The sequence below is a fragment of the Scyliorhinus canicula genome, chromosome 1 (assembly GCF_902713615.1).
Source record: "Scyliorhinus canicula chromosome 1, sScyCan1.1, whole genome shotgun sequence".
Lineage (NCBI taxonomy): Eukaryota > Metazoa > Chordata > Chondrichthyes > Carcharhiniformes > Scyliorhinidae > Scyliorhinus > Scyliorhinus canicula.
This window is the reverse complement of record NC_052146.1, coordinates 216,895,501-216,911,279: the sequence shown is the minus strand read 5'-3', so window position 1 is coordinate 216,911,279 and position 15,779 is coordinate 216,895,501. Positions and strand designations below refer to the sequence as shown.

Genomic DNA, 15,779 nt, shown 5'->3' with positions numbered 1-15,779 from the left:
TTTTGAAGCTTGGAGATTCATTGCAAGGTTGTTGCATCACCTTGAGTCAAACTATACATTACACCTTCTGGTTTGGCTAACCCTTGGAGATTCTTCTCGGTGCCTTCAAATCCAATTGCTAACCACGTTGCCTGTGCTTTCAAGCTTCAGGATTCTCTGTGTACTATTAAGTCTTGATATTCTTTGTATGCCTGTAAAACTGCAAAACAGTCATCTGCGCTGCCAAATGCAGGCCCCCTCCATTGGATTGGATTTGTTAATTGTCACGTGTATCGCGGTACAGTGAAAAGTATTTTTCTGCGAGCAGCTCAAACAGATCATTAAGTACACGAAAATATGAAAATAAAATAAAACAAAAAGAAAATACATAATAGGGCAACACAAGGTACACAATGTAAATACATAAACACCGGCATTGGGTGAAGCATACATGAGTGTAGCATTAGTCAGGTCAGTCCATAAGAGGGTCGTTTAGGAGTCTGGTAACAGCGGGGAAGAAGCTGTTTTTGAGTCTGCTCGTGCATGTTCTCAGGCTTCTGTATCTCCTGTCCGATGGAAGAAGTTAGAAGAGTGAATAAGCCGGGTGGGAGGGGTCTTTGATTATGCTGCCCGCTTTCCCCAGGCAGCGGGAGGTGTAGATGGAGTCAATGGATGGGGGCAGGTTTGTGTGATGGACTGGGCTGTGTTCACGACTCTCTGAAGTTTCTTGCGGCCTTGGGCCAAGCAGTTGCCATACCAGGCTGTGATGCAGCCCCGATAGGATGCTTTCTATAGTGCATCTGTAAAAGTTGGTAAGAGTTAGTGTGGACATGCCGACTTTCCTTAGTTTAATGAGAAAGTGTAGGCGCTGTTGTGCTTTCTTGTTGAACTCCAATATGTCTCAATCTATGTTGATATATTGCCGGAACTTTCCATCTCATTGTACTGCCAAAGTTAGGAACAAGCAACTCTGGCATTCTACACCTGGTCTACAGATTCTACACATCTTACTGTGGGTCTGGGCTTTTTAAAAAAGGAGTAGATAGTGGAGCATGCAATAATTACCAAGGCCACTGATTTACAGTTCTTCAGGAAAAATTACCAGAACTACAGAATCCCATGAATAAATGCCCAGTAAAAATTCCAGAATGACAAATAATAAAATGGAATTTGACTTGAGTGCCATTGTATATCAGTGGTTCTGTACTAAATCTTGTCTATGTATTGTTAGAAAATAGCATATCCATCAACTCATGATGTGTTGTAATGGAAGCTTCACTAATTCACAGCTCCAGGGTCCCAGGTTTGATTCCGGCTTGGGTCACTGTCTGTGCGGAGTCTGCATATCCTCCCCGTGTGTGCGTGGGTTTCCTCCGGGTGCTCCGGTTTCCTCCCACAGTCCAAAGATGTGCAGGTTAGGTGGATTGGCCATGATAAATTGCCCTTAGTGTCCAAAATTGCCCTTTAGTGTTGGGTGGGGTTACTGGGTTATGGGGATAGGGTGGAGGTGTTGACCTTGGGTAGGGTGCTCTTTCCAAGAGTCGGTGCAGACTCGATGGGCTGAATGGCCTCCTTCTGCGCTGTAAATTCTATGATCTAATTGTGCATGTTCTTTGCAGACAGAAAGAACATGTTCACACATTGCACCTGTTTCTGCTAAACAAAATAACCGATAGCCATTCGCTGCGTCATTCCGCAGGGCAATGTCCTGAGCAGTCAGAGTCAAGCTGCCTGGTTTAAATTTCAAAGAATGCTTGGCAGTTAATGGTCAGTCACCTTCAACTGGTGCATACTCCTTTGCAGTGCCTCTACTAATCTAAGAGTCATCTTGCCAACCAATCAGTACCCTCTTCTCATACAGTATAAAGTTGTTGTTTCCCCTGACATAAGTAGTCTTGCGATTGGGCAGCACGGTAGCATAGTGGTTAGCACAATTGCTTCACAGCTCTCGGGTCCCAGGTTCGATTCCCTGGTTGGGTCACTGTCTGAATTCTCCCCGTGTGTGCGTGGGTTTCCTCCGGGTGCTCCGGTTTCCTCCCACAGTCCAAAGATGTGCAGGTTAGGTGGATTGGCTATGCTAAATTGCCCTTAGTGTCCAAAATTGCCCTTAGTGTTGGGTGGGGTTACTGGGTTATGGGGATAGGGAGGAGGTGTGGGCTTGGGTAGGGTGCTCTTTCCAAGAGCCGGTGCAGAGTCGATGGGCCGAATGGCCTCCTTCTGCACTGTAACTTCTATGAAATCCATGATTGTCCTGATGAGTGCAAGATGAAATGCTTCAACAAGGGCCATATGGCCTCCTCCTGCTCCGATGTTCGATGTAAAATGTCTTTTTTCAGCAGTATTCAGTTCTGTACGACCAGACAACTAATTATGCACCCATTGTGTATTAGAAGTCTGTACTTCCTACAATTATATCTTGTAATGTTTTTGGCCATGGATTTTCTGATTTTATTTAATTCATTTGGTCTTGCACTAGTTGGCCTTCAAGCGAGGTGGTGCTGTTTTTTTCTTCGAAAGCCAGTAGCTAACACTGGAGTGATCAGCATTGGGTCACTGCAACCTTCAAATAAGCTTCAAGGAATAAAAATGGTACTTTCCCAGGAGTTAACCAAACTTTGAAATAACGCTTTCTAATTGGACTGAAGGATCATGCTTTGAAGCAAGGTTTCTATGGGCTTATAACGCTTAAAATATGATATGGAAATGAAATGAATGAAAATCGCTTATTATCACAAGTAGGCTTCCAATGAAGTTACTGTGAAAAGCCCCTAGTTGCCACATTCCGGCGCCTGTTCGAGGAGGCTGATACGGGAATTGAACCATGCTGCTGGCCTGCCTTGGTCAGCGTTAAAAGCCAGCGATTTAGCCCTGTGCTAAGGCAGCGCACGGTTGTATACAGTATAATGCTAGGTCTTTACAATCTTGATTAATTCCTCGCTAATTCATTCACCACAACCTACCTGCTGGGGATATGTATTGCAAAATCATCTGCACTTTCTGTGATTTTCCAATATATGCTTCTAATAAGTAAGATTTCACAGCAGAAATATGCATCAGTAAAATCTTCCCAAAGAGTTCCACTAAAAGAAGAGTGAGAAATCAGTAAGTGTTGATGTTCAAAGAGAATTGGGCGTGCTTGAACAAGGAACACAAAGTTAGTATGCAGGTGCAGCAAACAGGAAGGCAAATCACATGTTGGTCTTTATTGCAAGGGGAGTACAGGAATAAAGAAGTTTTGCCACAGTTGTGCAGGGTTTTGCGGAGACCACATCTGGAATACTGTGTGCAGTTTTGGTCTTGCATAATTTATACTTGCATTGGAGGTGGTACAGTGAAAGTTCATTAAATTGGTTCCCGGGATGAGCGAGTTGTCCTATTGTTATATTCTCAATGTGTTGCAAAGAGGAAAGGAATGGAGGTGCCAGACACTTGGGTTTCTTCCAAACACAATGCAAGGTTTATTCAAGAGATTTTGCTCACACAGTACTAAGATGGAGAGCTACAGCCTGTGCAAACTTTCTGCTGGCATCACTGCAGATCACGTGATGTTCCACCAACAGGAATGTATTAATTGAATATGAAACACCTATGATGAGAGGCCACATAAATTAGGCTTGTAATCTCTGGAGTTTAGAAGAATGAGAGGGAGGTCTCATTGAAAGCAACACGATTCTGAGGGGGTTTGATAGAGTGGACACGGAGAGATTGTTTCTGCTGGTCGCAGAATGTAAAACATGGGAGCCCAGTCTCAGGACAAGGGGCCGATCATTTAGGACTGAGAAATTACTTTAAAAATTGTGAATCCTTGAAATTCTCTATCCCAGGGGGTTGTGGATGCTCCTCATTGAATATATTTAGGTCTGGGATAGATATCTTTGATCTTTTAGAGAATCAAGGGATGTGAGGGGGTAGGCGAGAAAATGGAATTGAAGCCCAAGCTAAGCCAAGATCGTATTGAATAGTGGAGCAGGCTCGATGGGCCATATGGTCCACTCCTCTTATTGCTTCTATTCTATCCAGTGGAGTTTGAGTTTCATCAGTTGTGGTTCTTCTATCTCTGATCCTCTTGCTATTTTCAGCCTAATTTACCAGCTCTTCCCTCCCCCACTGTCTCCAGCCTTCTCTCCTATCCCAGCCATTAGCAGCCTGTTAATAGCTTCTCTCTTCACGAATGGGTTCTTAACCCCCTGTCTGCTTACTGTTTTCTTACCCTGATTCTGGCTGTATGCTTCTCTTGGTCTACTGGCAATAACTGCCATCAACCATGGTGCATCCCTATTTAATCAAATCCTCCTGCCTTGTGTGCTCCTGGTGGTAATTAGGAAGAAAGTAAAGAGTGGATTGAGTTTGGAGGGGTGTGGTGGGGTAGGGAAAATTAAAGAGGGATGTAATTGAGAGAAGGAAAAATAGAGATTTAGCTATTTTTAAATTGTTTACAGTGCTGAACAAATGTCAAAGTTCATGTTCACAGCAGTAAGTTGCTTTTGAAACCTTGGTATAGGAATCTGGGCTGGGGCTTGGATCAGGGCAAATGTCCCACATTTTAAGGGATTGTCCCTCATTTTGACTGTTTATCCGAAGGGACACCCTTTGTCCTTTATTTCTAGGATACTTGAGAGACTGATCCTGGAGTCTCCTGGGACTGCAAGTGAGTGAGTCGACCAGCAGAGAGATGATAATGTTCAACATAAATTGTAAGTTTTTAAAATTTGATTTTGACCCCCACCATTCCTAGGGATTATGGTCTCAAGGCCCCCTTCCTCACTCTCATGTTGCCAAACCCCACCAGCTCAGCCTCTGCTCAAGCGGTTAACAGCAACCCCACCCTCCACAGTTCCACGGTCAAAGTGTCCCGTACTTCATTTTGTAAGAGTTTGTTAGCCTGAATGCAGGCCTGAGGGATTGGCAACCAGAGTTATGCAGAGTGTAGCTGTGGATGAGAGCTTTAAGTCTTGGAGTGGGCAGGGGTGCAGCAGCCAATTTGGGATTGTGTCTGGCTGTGGTAACCAGATTATATACAAAACCCTGTGTTGCAAGATATATTAAATAACACAGGATTGTCATAATTCACTCTTTCCTCTTCCCCTTGCGGCACATGAGGTTAACCTAGCCTGTAGTGTTTGCTCAAAGTGCCCTGCACTTACCACTTGCTCTCTACAGTTCCCAGGGAAAAGAAGAAATGGGAAGGAGGGAGAGAGAAGCAACACAAAGATGACAGATGGTAAGAATGAAACATATCCTTTGGCTCATTGTAATGCCCAAGAATTCTGCTAAAATATACAAATGTTGCACTGGGCTTGCAATCTGCCTGTCACATCACACTTCCTGTGTCACATTTTGGTGTTTTAGAGCTGTGTGGCTCAAATCTCATGTTCACAAAATAGCAGCAAAGGAGTCAGAAATGTATGAATCAAACAAAGAAAACAAGATAACTGCAAAGAATGTGACATATAAAGATTTACATATGAGGAGATTTTAATATCTATTGTTAGTGGAAATGCAAACCCAGGCAAATTCTTTGAAAATCCTCCAGTTTGCAATTTTAATTTATCCTCCAAGCTGAATATTCCTGCTGCAAATTAGATTTCTAACATTTGCAAGCTCGAGCGTTGAGTTCCTGGTTGTTCATGATGCCATCAGTCTCAACTGTAGAATTTCATCAAGGGAACAAGACCAAGAGCCCAGTGCGAATTTGTCTCTCCACCGTCTGGAATGTTTAAACAGTTGAGAGCCAGACTGGTTATTTGTATCAGAGCATTGGGCATATATTCTCTCCAGTTTAGAACAATGAGAGGTGATCTTGTTGAAATGTACAAGGTCCTGAAAGGGCATGATTGGGTAGACACGAGGAAGCTGTCCCCGCTCACTGGGGTATCTACAACATGGGGGCAGTTTCAGGATAAGGGGCCGATCTTGTAAGATTGAGATGAGAAATTTCTTCATTCGGAGGGCTGTGAATCTTTGGAATTCCCTTCTGAGTAGCAGCAATGATCGTCGGATTGTCCCTGTGAGCAAAAATTCTCCCAACTCAATGCTACTGCGTATTTCCCCTGGGGGTCTTGTGAGTCTGGCTTCTACAGAAGTATATAGCACAGTGTCCTTTGGAATCTGGTTAAAGTAAAGCAGAGCAGGGAAGACCGGGTGGCACAGTGGTTAGCATGGCTGCTTCACAGCTCCAGGGTCCCAGGTTCGATTCCCGGCTTGGGTTACTGTCTGTGCGGAGTCTGCACGTTCTCCTCATGTCTGCGTGGGTTTCCTCCCGGCGCTCCGGTCTTCTCTCACAGTCCAAAGATGTGCAGGTTAGGTGGATTGGCCACGCTAAATTGCCCCTTAGTGTCCAAATGGTTGCTGGATAGAGTGGAGGCGTGGGCTTAAGTTTCGAAGGGCCAGTACAGACTCGATGGGCCGAATGACCTCCTTCTGCACTGTAAATTCTATGATGATTCAATGACACAGCCTCTTTTTACAATACTAGCTGCCGAATGGTAAGTTTAAAGTGGTAAGTGGTAAGTTTAAAGGTCTGCTTTGAATATTAGCGAATGGATGAGTGAATGGGTAGGTGATGAGGTGGGTAGGGGTTAGATGGGTGAGGTGAGTAGGGATGGTGAGTTGGTCAGGGGGGTAGTTGGATCAGAGCGGTAGTTGGGAAAGGGGCCCAGTCAGTGTGGGGTGGGGAGGGCAGTAGTCAAGGAGTTGTGGACAGGGTGGTGATTAGAACATAGAACATAGAACATTACAGCGCAGTACGGGCCCTTTGGCCCTCGATGTTGCGCCGACCTGTGAAACCATCTGAAGCCTATCTGACCTACGCTATTCCATTTTCATCCATATGTCTATCCAGTGACCACTTAAATGCCCTTAAAGTTGGCAAGTCTACTACTGTTGCAGGCAGGGCGTTCCACACCCCTACTACCCCTACTACTCTCTGAGTAAAGAAACTGCCTCTGACATCTGTCCTATATCTACCACCCCTCAATTTAAAGCTATGTCCCCTCGTGTTGGTCAGTTACTAGTGGTGTACCGCAAGGATCTGTTTTGGGGCCACTGCTTTTTGTCATTTTTATAAATGACCTGGAAGAGGGTGTAGAAGGATGGGTTAGTAAATTTGCAGATGACACGAAGGTCGGTGGAGTTGTGGATAGTGCTGAAGGATGTTATAGGATACAGAGGGACATAGATAAGCTGCAGAGCTGGGCTGAGAGGTGGCAGACGGAGGAAAAAGACTCTCACTGTCCACCCTATCTAACCCTCTGACTATCTTATATGTCTCTATTAAGTCACCTCTCAGCCTTCTCCTCTCGAACGAAAACAACCTCAAGTCCCTGAGCCTTTCCTCGTAAGACCTTCCCTCCATACCAGGCAACATCCTAGTAAATCTCCTCTGAACCCTTTCCAAAGCTTCCACATCCTTCCTATAATGTGGTGACCAGAACTGCACGCAGTACTCCAGGAGCGGCCGCACCAGAGTTATGTACAGCTGCAGCATGACCTTGTGGCTCCGAAACTCAATCCCCCTACTGATAAAGGCTAGCACACCATATGCCTTCTTAACAGCCCTATTAACCTGGGTGGCAACTTTCAGGGATTTATGTACCTGGATGCCGAGATCTCTCTGTTCATCTACACTACCAAGAATCTTGCCATTAGCCCAGTACTCTGCATTCCTATTACTCCTTCCAAAGTGAACCACCTCACACTTTTCCGCATTAAACTCTGTCTGCCACCTCTCAGCTGTCATCTGCAAATTTACTAACCCATCCTTCTACACCCTCTTCCAGGTCATTTATAAAAATGACAAAAAGCAGTGGCCCCAAAACAGATCCTTGCGGTACACCACTAGTAACTGAACTCCAGGATGAACATTTGCCATCAACCACCACTCTCTGTCTTCTTTCAGCTAGCCAATTACTGATCCAAACCGCTAAATCACCTTCAATCCCATACTTCCATATTTTCTGCAATAGCCTACTGTGGGGAACCTTATAAAATGCCTTACTGAAATCCATATACACCACATCAACCGCTTTACCCTCATCTACTTGTTTGGTCACCTTCTCAAAAAACTCAATAAGGTTTGTGAGGCATGACCTACCCTTCACAAAACCGTGTTGACTATCGCTAATCAACTTGTTCTTTTCAAGATGATTATAAACCCTATCTCTTATAACCTTTTCCAACATTTTACCCACAACCGAAGTAAGGCTCACCGGTCTATAATTACCAGGGTTGTCTCTACTCCCCTTCTTGAACAAGGGGACAACATTTGCTATCCTCCAGTCTTCCGGCACTATTCCTGTCGACAAAGACGACATAAAGATCATGGGGCCAGTTGTGTTGTTACCTAGATTTTAGACTAGATTTTGATCTAACTATTCCTGATTTCTTGGGTAACTAACCAGATAAAGTACATGGAAACTGTCCCAAGTCTCTGAATTGGAACTCAAAAGTAGAGATATTTGCAGAGGGTCCCAGGGAGCAGGGACATTGACCATCAAAAGTTGAAACTTCTGGGCCGTTTTGAGGGAGGTTCGCGCCTTAGAACGTCAGCAGATTCCCAGTACATATTTTGGTGTCTCATTCAGTTGCTGACAATCTGCTAGCTCCATATCTAAGGCCTAGCTTCAAATCTTTGGTCTCTTAGGAATTGAGGGGTATGGGGAGCAGGTGGGAAAGTGGAATCACGGTTGAAGATCAGACATGATCGTATTGAATGGCGGAGCAGTCTTGAGAGGCCGTATGATCTATACCTGCAATGTGCAGAACCTCTTCGGGTAAGCGTTCTCCAAGGTGGCCTTCGGGACGCGCGACAACGCAGAATCGCCGAGTAGAAACTTGTAGCCAAGTTCTGCACACACGCGTACGGCCTCAACCGGGACCTTGGATTCATGTCGCATTACATTCAGCCCCCACCATCTGGCCTAAGCTTACGAAATCCTACCAACTGTCCTGGCTTGAGAATTCTATTACAACCTCATCATAGTTGGGTACAGTCAGCGCTCAATTGTGTTTTTAAAATAATGAAAATAGTTTGCCCAGGATGCAATAAGAAGGGAAATTAGTGTGGCATAAAAATATGGACTCTGAATTTCCCCCGAAACCAGTTTTCCCCATTCCAACCATGCTTTGGTGGCATAATATGGTGTTAGACCCTCACACTAGAACCACTTAGGCTGAGTAAGAAAATCAGAAATAGAAGCAGGAATACACTTCGAGTCTGTTCCACCATTCAATATGATCCTGGCTGATCTTTGACTTCAAATCAATTTTCCTGCTTTTTATCCCTTGATCCGTGAATGACCAAAACTCTGTCTGCCTCAACCTTGAATATACTCAATGATGGAGCATTAATCTGGATAGAGAACTTCAAAGATTTATATGCCTGTGTGTGAAGAGATTTCTCCTCCCCACAATCCTAAATGATTGGCCCCTTATCCTGAGACCATGAACTTGTGTTGTAGATTATCCAGCCATGGGAAAACAACCTCTGTGTATATCCTATCCAAACCCCTTCAGGTTACCCCTCATTCTTCTACACTCCAGAGAGTATAGGCTAATTTACTTCGGCTCTCATCATAGGGCAGCTCTCTCATCCCAAGGACCAAACTAGTGAACCTTTGCTGCACCATCTCCAAAGCAACTATAATCTCAAATACGGAGACCAAAATAGCACCAAGTATTCCAGGTGTGGTCTCCCAAAAGCTCTGTACAATTGGATTGGATTGGATTTTGTTTATTGTCACGTGTACCAAGGTACAGTGAAAAGTATTTTTCTGCGAGCAGCTCAACAGATACATGAAAAGAAAAGGAAACAAAAGAAAATACATAATAGGGCAACACAAGGTACACAATGTAACTAGATAACACCGGCATTGGGTGAAGCATACAGGGGTGTAGTGTTAATGAGGTCAGTCCATAAGAGGGTCATTTAGGAGTGGTGACAGTGGGGAAGAAGCTGTTTTTGAGTTTGTAGCAATTGTAGCAAGACTTCCTTATTCTTGTACTCCCTAGAGTTCCAGACCATCCTAAGAGACACATGTGGGAGTATAGATTCAGATATATCTTTGAGGACAAAAATATTTGCTGAGATATCAGTCTTGACTGTCACCCCGGAGTTTGTAATGCATGTGAAGGTAAAGTGCTACAGGTCGTCATAGTTCTTTGACCCGCCATTCAAGCAACTACTTATTTTTATGTGAGCTAAAAGATTGTGGAGAGATTGTTCCTCAGAGAGCCAACATTATCTCAATGGGCCAAATGGCTTCCTTCTATGCCGTAATGACTTTATTGAAAGTTGACTCTGTCACTCACTTATGCATCTTTTCTCACCTTCCAAATGTAATTTGCACAAAACGCAGGAACTTGAATTTTAGCTGATCACGTTTATTCTTTTTTTCATATGAATCTGCCCTGCATTAGTAGGCCATGGTGCTGAGGCAAATTGTAGTTGGTCCACAGCTAACCTGTTGAAATTGTGCTCTGGCTCCGCTGAATGGAGGCTGGACTTTTAATTTTTTTTGGAATGTTGGAAAGGCAGGGAAATATTAAACCAAGGGGCTGTGATCCATCTGACCTCGGCAGTACAAAAGCCAAATACTGTGGGTGCTGGGTATCTGAAATTTAAACCGAACATGCTGGAAATACTCGACAGGGAACCTCCACGGTGAGAGAAACAGTCTAAATGTCAGGTCAGTGACTTCTTATCAGAACTGGGAAAAATTGGAAATCTAAAAGGGGAGAGGGTGGGAACAACAAAAAGGACGCCTATGATAGGATGGAAGACAGGAGCAATTAAGTGACGAGGCCAAAGGGAGTGGCATTGAGACAGGTAAAGAATCGAGAGAGGCGTCCAAAGGACGCGTGAGTGGTAGAGTGTTCAACAGCTGCTATCCAAAAGCATTAACAAGAACACGTGCCATCCGAAAGTGAAAGCTGAGTATTTCCAGAATTTTCAGTTTTCGTACCTCCACGTTGTTCAGGCGGAGCAAATGGGACAAAACAGCCCATTTGATTGCCACACCGTCCATCACCTTCAACATTCACTCTCATCACCATTGATGCACAGTGGCAGCAGTGTGTCATCTACGGGATGTACTGCAGCAACTCAACAAACCTCCTTCGACAGCACCTTCCAAACACGTGACCTCTACCACCTAGAAGGACCAAGGACAGCTGCTGCATAGGAGCATGTTCTCCTCCAAACTACACACCATCCTGACTTGGGAATACATCACTGTTCCTTCGTTGGCACTGGGTCAAAATCCTGGAATTTCCCAGCAACACAGTGGGTGTACCTACACTACAGGGACTGCAGCGGTTCAAGAAGGCAGCTCACCACCACCCTTCTCAAGGGCAATTGGGGATGGGCCATAAATAATGACCTAGCTAGCGACATCAAAATTCTGTGGGAGAATTTTTTAAAAAGCAAATGGCCTAATTAGAGTTAGATGTGTATTGTTGTACAAGTCAAAACTGAGAAAGGGAAAATTCAAACTAATACCAACTGTTGCTTATTAAACGTAGGTGTCTTTGCTAAATCGTCTGGAGCGAGTTTTCCAAACGTGTTTTTCCCTGGAGCCAGCTATTGAGGTCACCAAAGAAGAAATCTGCTCTCTTGGGCATCTACTGCAGTCTGGCAAAGGAGAGGAAATGAAGACAAACAATGGGTAAGGCTGTGAGACGTACACATCGCAGAGATTAATTTAAACAAAGTAGGAATAACTTTACTAAATGCAACAAAAGTGATTAATCTAATAATATTGAACTGATAAACCTTTTTAAGTGTAGATGACAACCAAAATGATCTTAGCATACTGTTAAAAAAACCCACTAATAAATCCAATTGTCTGTTTGCTAAAACCAAGATAAATTAAAATCGGTAACAGGTATGTTGGAGATCTATTCTAAATGAAATGCTTTGAGCACCAATGTTTGATGTGCTGTATTGTACTGAACAGCATTATGATTTCTTGTGGGGTTGTGCAGAGAGTTATTGGCCATCTGGACTGAGCTGCAAGATGTGGAAGATGCCCACGGATTGAGGTACCAGTGGGGTGGTTCCCACAGCAACAAAAAGCTTCTGATTTCCCTGGGAATCGATACCAGAAATATAGTAAGTTATGGAGACTGGGGTGGGGGGGGGGGGGGGGGGGGGGGGGGGGGGGGGGGGGGGGGGGGGGGGGGGGGGGGTATATTTTATTTATTTGTTTGAAGTGAAATGAGGCAGCTTTGTTTTTCTTCCAAGAAAGAGCGATGGTTCACACGATCCATTCATTTCTGAAGTACTTACCTTTGTTCGGGACAAATTAAGACATTCTGCAGCAACAGTGTTCTCGTTGCTATTTGTGTGAGACAATCATTTAATAATTTTGGTGGTATTTGTTGTGTTAGGAGAAGATCCCTTGTCTTTGAAAACTACCATTAGTTGCAAGAATGTGCAGCTATGATTGCAACTTTGAGGTGTCCCCTGAAGTTTGGCACTTTTGGCAGTCAGGTAATTTATCAGTACTGCACTGAAATATCAGCTGAGATGATGAATTCAGACCTCAGTATGGAACTCAAAAACCATTATCAAGTGGAAAAGCTGTCAGCAGCTGAACCAAACTGACACCTACTTTGTTAAGAACAAGACAGCAATTTATAGGTAAACCAATTTCTAATTTTAAAACTCTGTCAAACTTTTAAATTGTTGATCAGAAATAAAATTGGAAATTGTTTATGCACCAGCTTGATGAGACTCAAGATCATTACATATACTTTATTTCTTAAATATTGATATTTTAGGGGTGGTGCAGTTGTTAGCATTGCTACTTCACAGCGCCGAGGACCCAGGTTTGATCCCGGACAGCTACTGTCCATATGGAGTTTGGACATTCTCCCTGTGTCTGTGTGGGTCTCTCCCCCACAATCCAAAGATGTGCAGGGGAGGTAGATTGGCCACGCTAAATTGCTCTTTAATTGGATTTTTTTTTTAAAAAGGTTGATATTTTAGCTTCAGACAAGATTTAATGAAGTAACAGTAAATTTATTGTTTTTGTTTCAAAAGTTGTTTACAGGACAGCGGAAGCAGCCTGTCATAGTTCCAGCATACGCATCTGGTCTGGTAAGTACAGCTTTAAATTGTATAATATATTTTAACCACCTTTATTTCAGCTTTCTATATCAGGAGGTACAATTGAATGAATGATCTGTTCCTGCACTGTGTAATTCTATCATTTTATGAATCTAATTTCCTGAACATTAATGCAATGCAAAATTTCGGCAAATATAGTAGATGGAACAAATTTTATGTGATTGGTATTTCAAATTTTAAAATAAATTATATGCAGAAATCCTCTTTGACAACCTGATATCAAGGTAGATTTTTTGTAAACTATGAAAATGACTATCAAACTACAAGAAATAGATAGTGAGCCTTCATCTGGAATTGCTTGATCCACATATTCTTGTCTTTAACATCAAGGTGTGGATCCGTATTACTGCAGATTGTAATACTGTATTACAGTTTACAGTGGTACTGATTCACTCCTTCATGTTATGGACAGTGCAGTATTACAGTCTGCAGTGATGCTGATCAACACTTTCATGTTATAGACAGTGCAGTATTACAGTTTGCAGTGGTACTGATCCACACCTTGATGTTCTAGACAGTGTAGTATTCTCGTCTGCAGTGATGCTGATCCAATTCTTGAACCAATCTCTTATCACCATACAAATGACTACTTAATGCCTGCCCCAAAATGTTTTTTATATCACTTCTATTTTATAGGTAATGTATTACAATCCGAAGTGGGCAGTGTTCTGCGAACTTTCTGGAAGTCTTGATATTCTGTAGTTGGGATAGGTATCACAAGTAACCCAGTCTATTTTTCATAACTCTGTTATCAATGGCTTTTACTTCAGTCATTTTGTGAGAATCTAAACGATCATGTTGTGAACGTGGATTCCAACTTGCTGAGAGTATGTAATCAGGAAATTGTATGCTCCATTATTTTCTATTTATATTTCTGCATCAACACTTTCAATTTATGCTAATAGGGGAGGCTCCATGCCAGGAGCATCTAAATCTCAAAATTTCACATTTAGGACATACTTGGTTAATGTTGTGCTGAACTTATACAAGACACTAGTTGGACCTCAGCTGGAGTATTGTGTACAGTTCTGGGTGTCACACTAGGAAGGTGTGAACACATTGTAGAGAGTGCAAGAGGTTTACAAGAATGGTTCCAGGGATGAGAAACTTCAGTCATATGAGGATAGATTGGAGTGTCTGGTACTGTTCTCTTTGGAGAGAAGAAGGTTGAGAGGAGATTTGAAAGAGATGTTCAAAATCATGAGGGTGTTGGACAGAGTAGATAGGGAGAAACTGTTCCTGCTCGTAAAAAAGATCAAGAACAAGAGGGCAGGGGTTTAAAGTGATTTGCAAAAGAAGCAAATGTGATGTGATCGAAGACTTTTTCACACACACAGTGGTTCAGGTCTGGAATGCACTGTCTGGAAGTGTGGTGGAGGCGGGTTCAATCAAGGCATTCAGGAGATCATTAGATGAATATTTGAATGGAAATAATATGCATGGGGAAAAGGCAGGGGAATGGTATCAGGCCATTCTGCTCGTTTGGCGAGCGGGTGTCGACATGATGAGCCAAATGGAGCCTCCTGCGCTGTAACAATTCTGTGATGTACCTTAATTTTTTTTTGTTTCAGGGCATGTTAGAACCCACCAAAGAACCAGTAAAACCAATATCGGCTGCAGAGAAGATAGCTTCAATAGGTCAAATATCAGCCACAAGTGTAACGCCGTCCGAGTTGTCTACTTCTGATCAAACCCAGGTAAGAATAAACTATCTTTTTTGTTTCACTCCTCCAATACATATCAGCTTATAGCCCCTTGCTTATAATTAACATTATTGACCAGTTAGTAAGTTGTGGGGTTAAGGACGAAGATTGACCAGGATAACTTTGCTCGATAGTTTGCCTGTTGCCTAGTTTTTAAATCTGACTTTATTTTCCTGTTCTTCCCATCTTATTTTTTTAAAGTTTTATTCCATCACTGTTCCACTCCTGGCAGAATGGTAGATTGCCATCCTGTTCCAGGTTTGTAACAATACTTTTTATTTTTGTAGCTGACAAGAATAACCTTCCTCGTTTTCGAATCCTGCACAGTAATGAGGCAGCAATTGGGAACAGGAACTTGTGGAGAATTATTTGTGACCTATTCAAAATTCCAATTGTACTCTTTACCATCCAACAAAGCAATTGAGATGAAAATGAACTAAAAAGCAACAATCCTCCACTGTTTTGATGCATACCAAATGTGAACAAAAATTGATTTGCCGTATAAATTAAAGATATAGGGTGGCGGAAATGAGTATCAGTTTATTTATGTGCAAGGTACTAATACATTTTATATGGTCTATACATGATCATTATATAAAAAGTAAAAATACATAATTACATATGCAATTTCTTTAGCACCTTAGTTTTATCGGAACTACATCAAATTGCATTTATATAATAGCCTTAATGAAGAAAACACCTCTTTACAGAAGAGTGATCAAACAAATGGGTGTTGAGCCAAGGGAGGAGATGTTAGGAGAGCTAACAACATTGGCCAGTGGTGTGGATTTGAAGGAGAATCTTGAAGGAGGAGAGGGAAGACGAACAGCGAGTGAACTGGTTTGGTGACAGGAATTCTGCAGCTGGTGGTGAGGCAAAGAAAAGTGGCTAGCTTAAGAGGCCAGAGTCGAGGACAGAGTTTGGGGTGGAGTGGGTTTGTAGGGCTAGAGGAAATTATAGTAATAGAG

At 42.9% G+C, this 15,779-nt stretch overlaps 1 protein-coding gene across 1 annotated transcript in view; it reads left to right on the top strand.

Annotated features, from left to right (window-relative positions):
* Window positions 1-15,779, top strand: part of LOC119971697 (aftiphilin-like) — an 89,764-nt gene that overhangs the window by 30,573 nt on the left and 43,412 nt on the right. Inside the window, exons 3-6 of the mRNA XM_038807606.1 lie at window positions 11,500-11,642; window positions 11,962-12,088; window positions 13,022-13,078; window positions 14,680-14,805. Of these exons, the coding sequence (XP_038663534.1) occupies window positions 11,500-11,642; window positions 11,962-12,088; window positions 13,022-13,078; window positions 14,680-14,805 (453 nt within the window). The remainder of the gene's footprint in view (window positions 1-11,499; window positions 11,643-11,961; window positions 12,089-13,021; window positions 13,079-14,679; window positions 14,806-15,779) is intronic.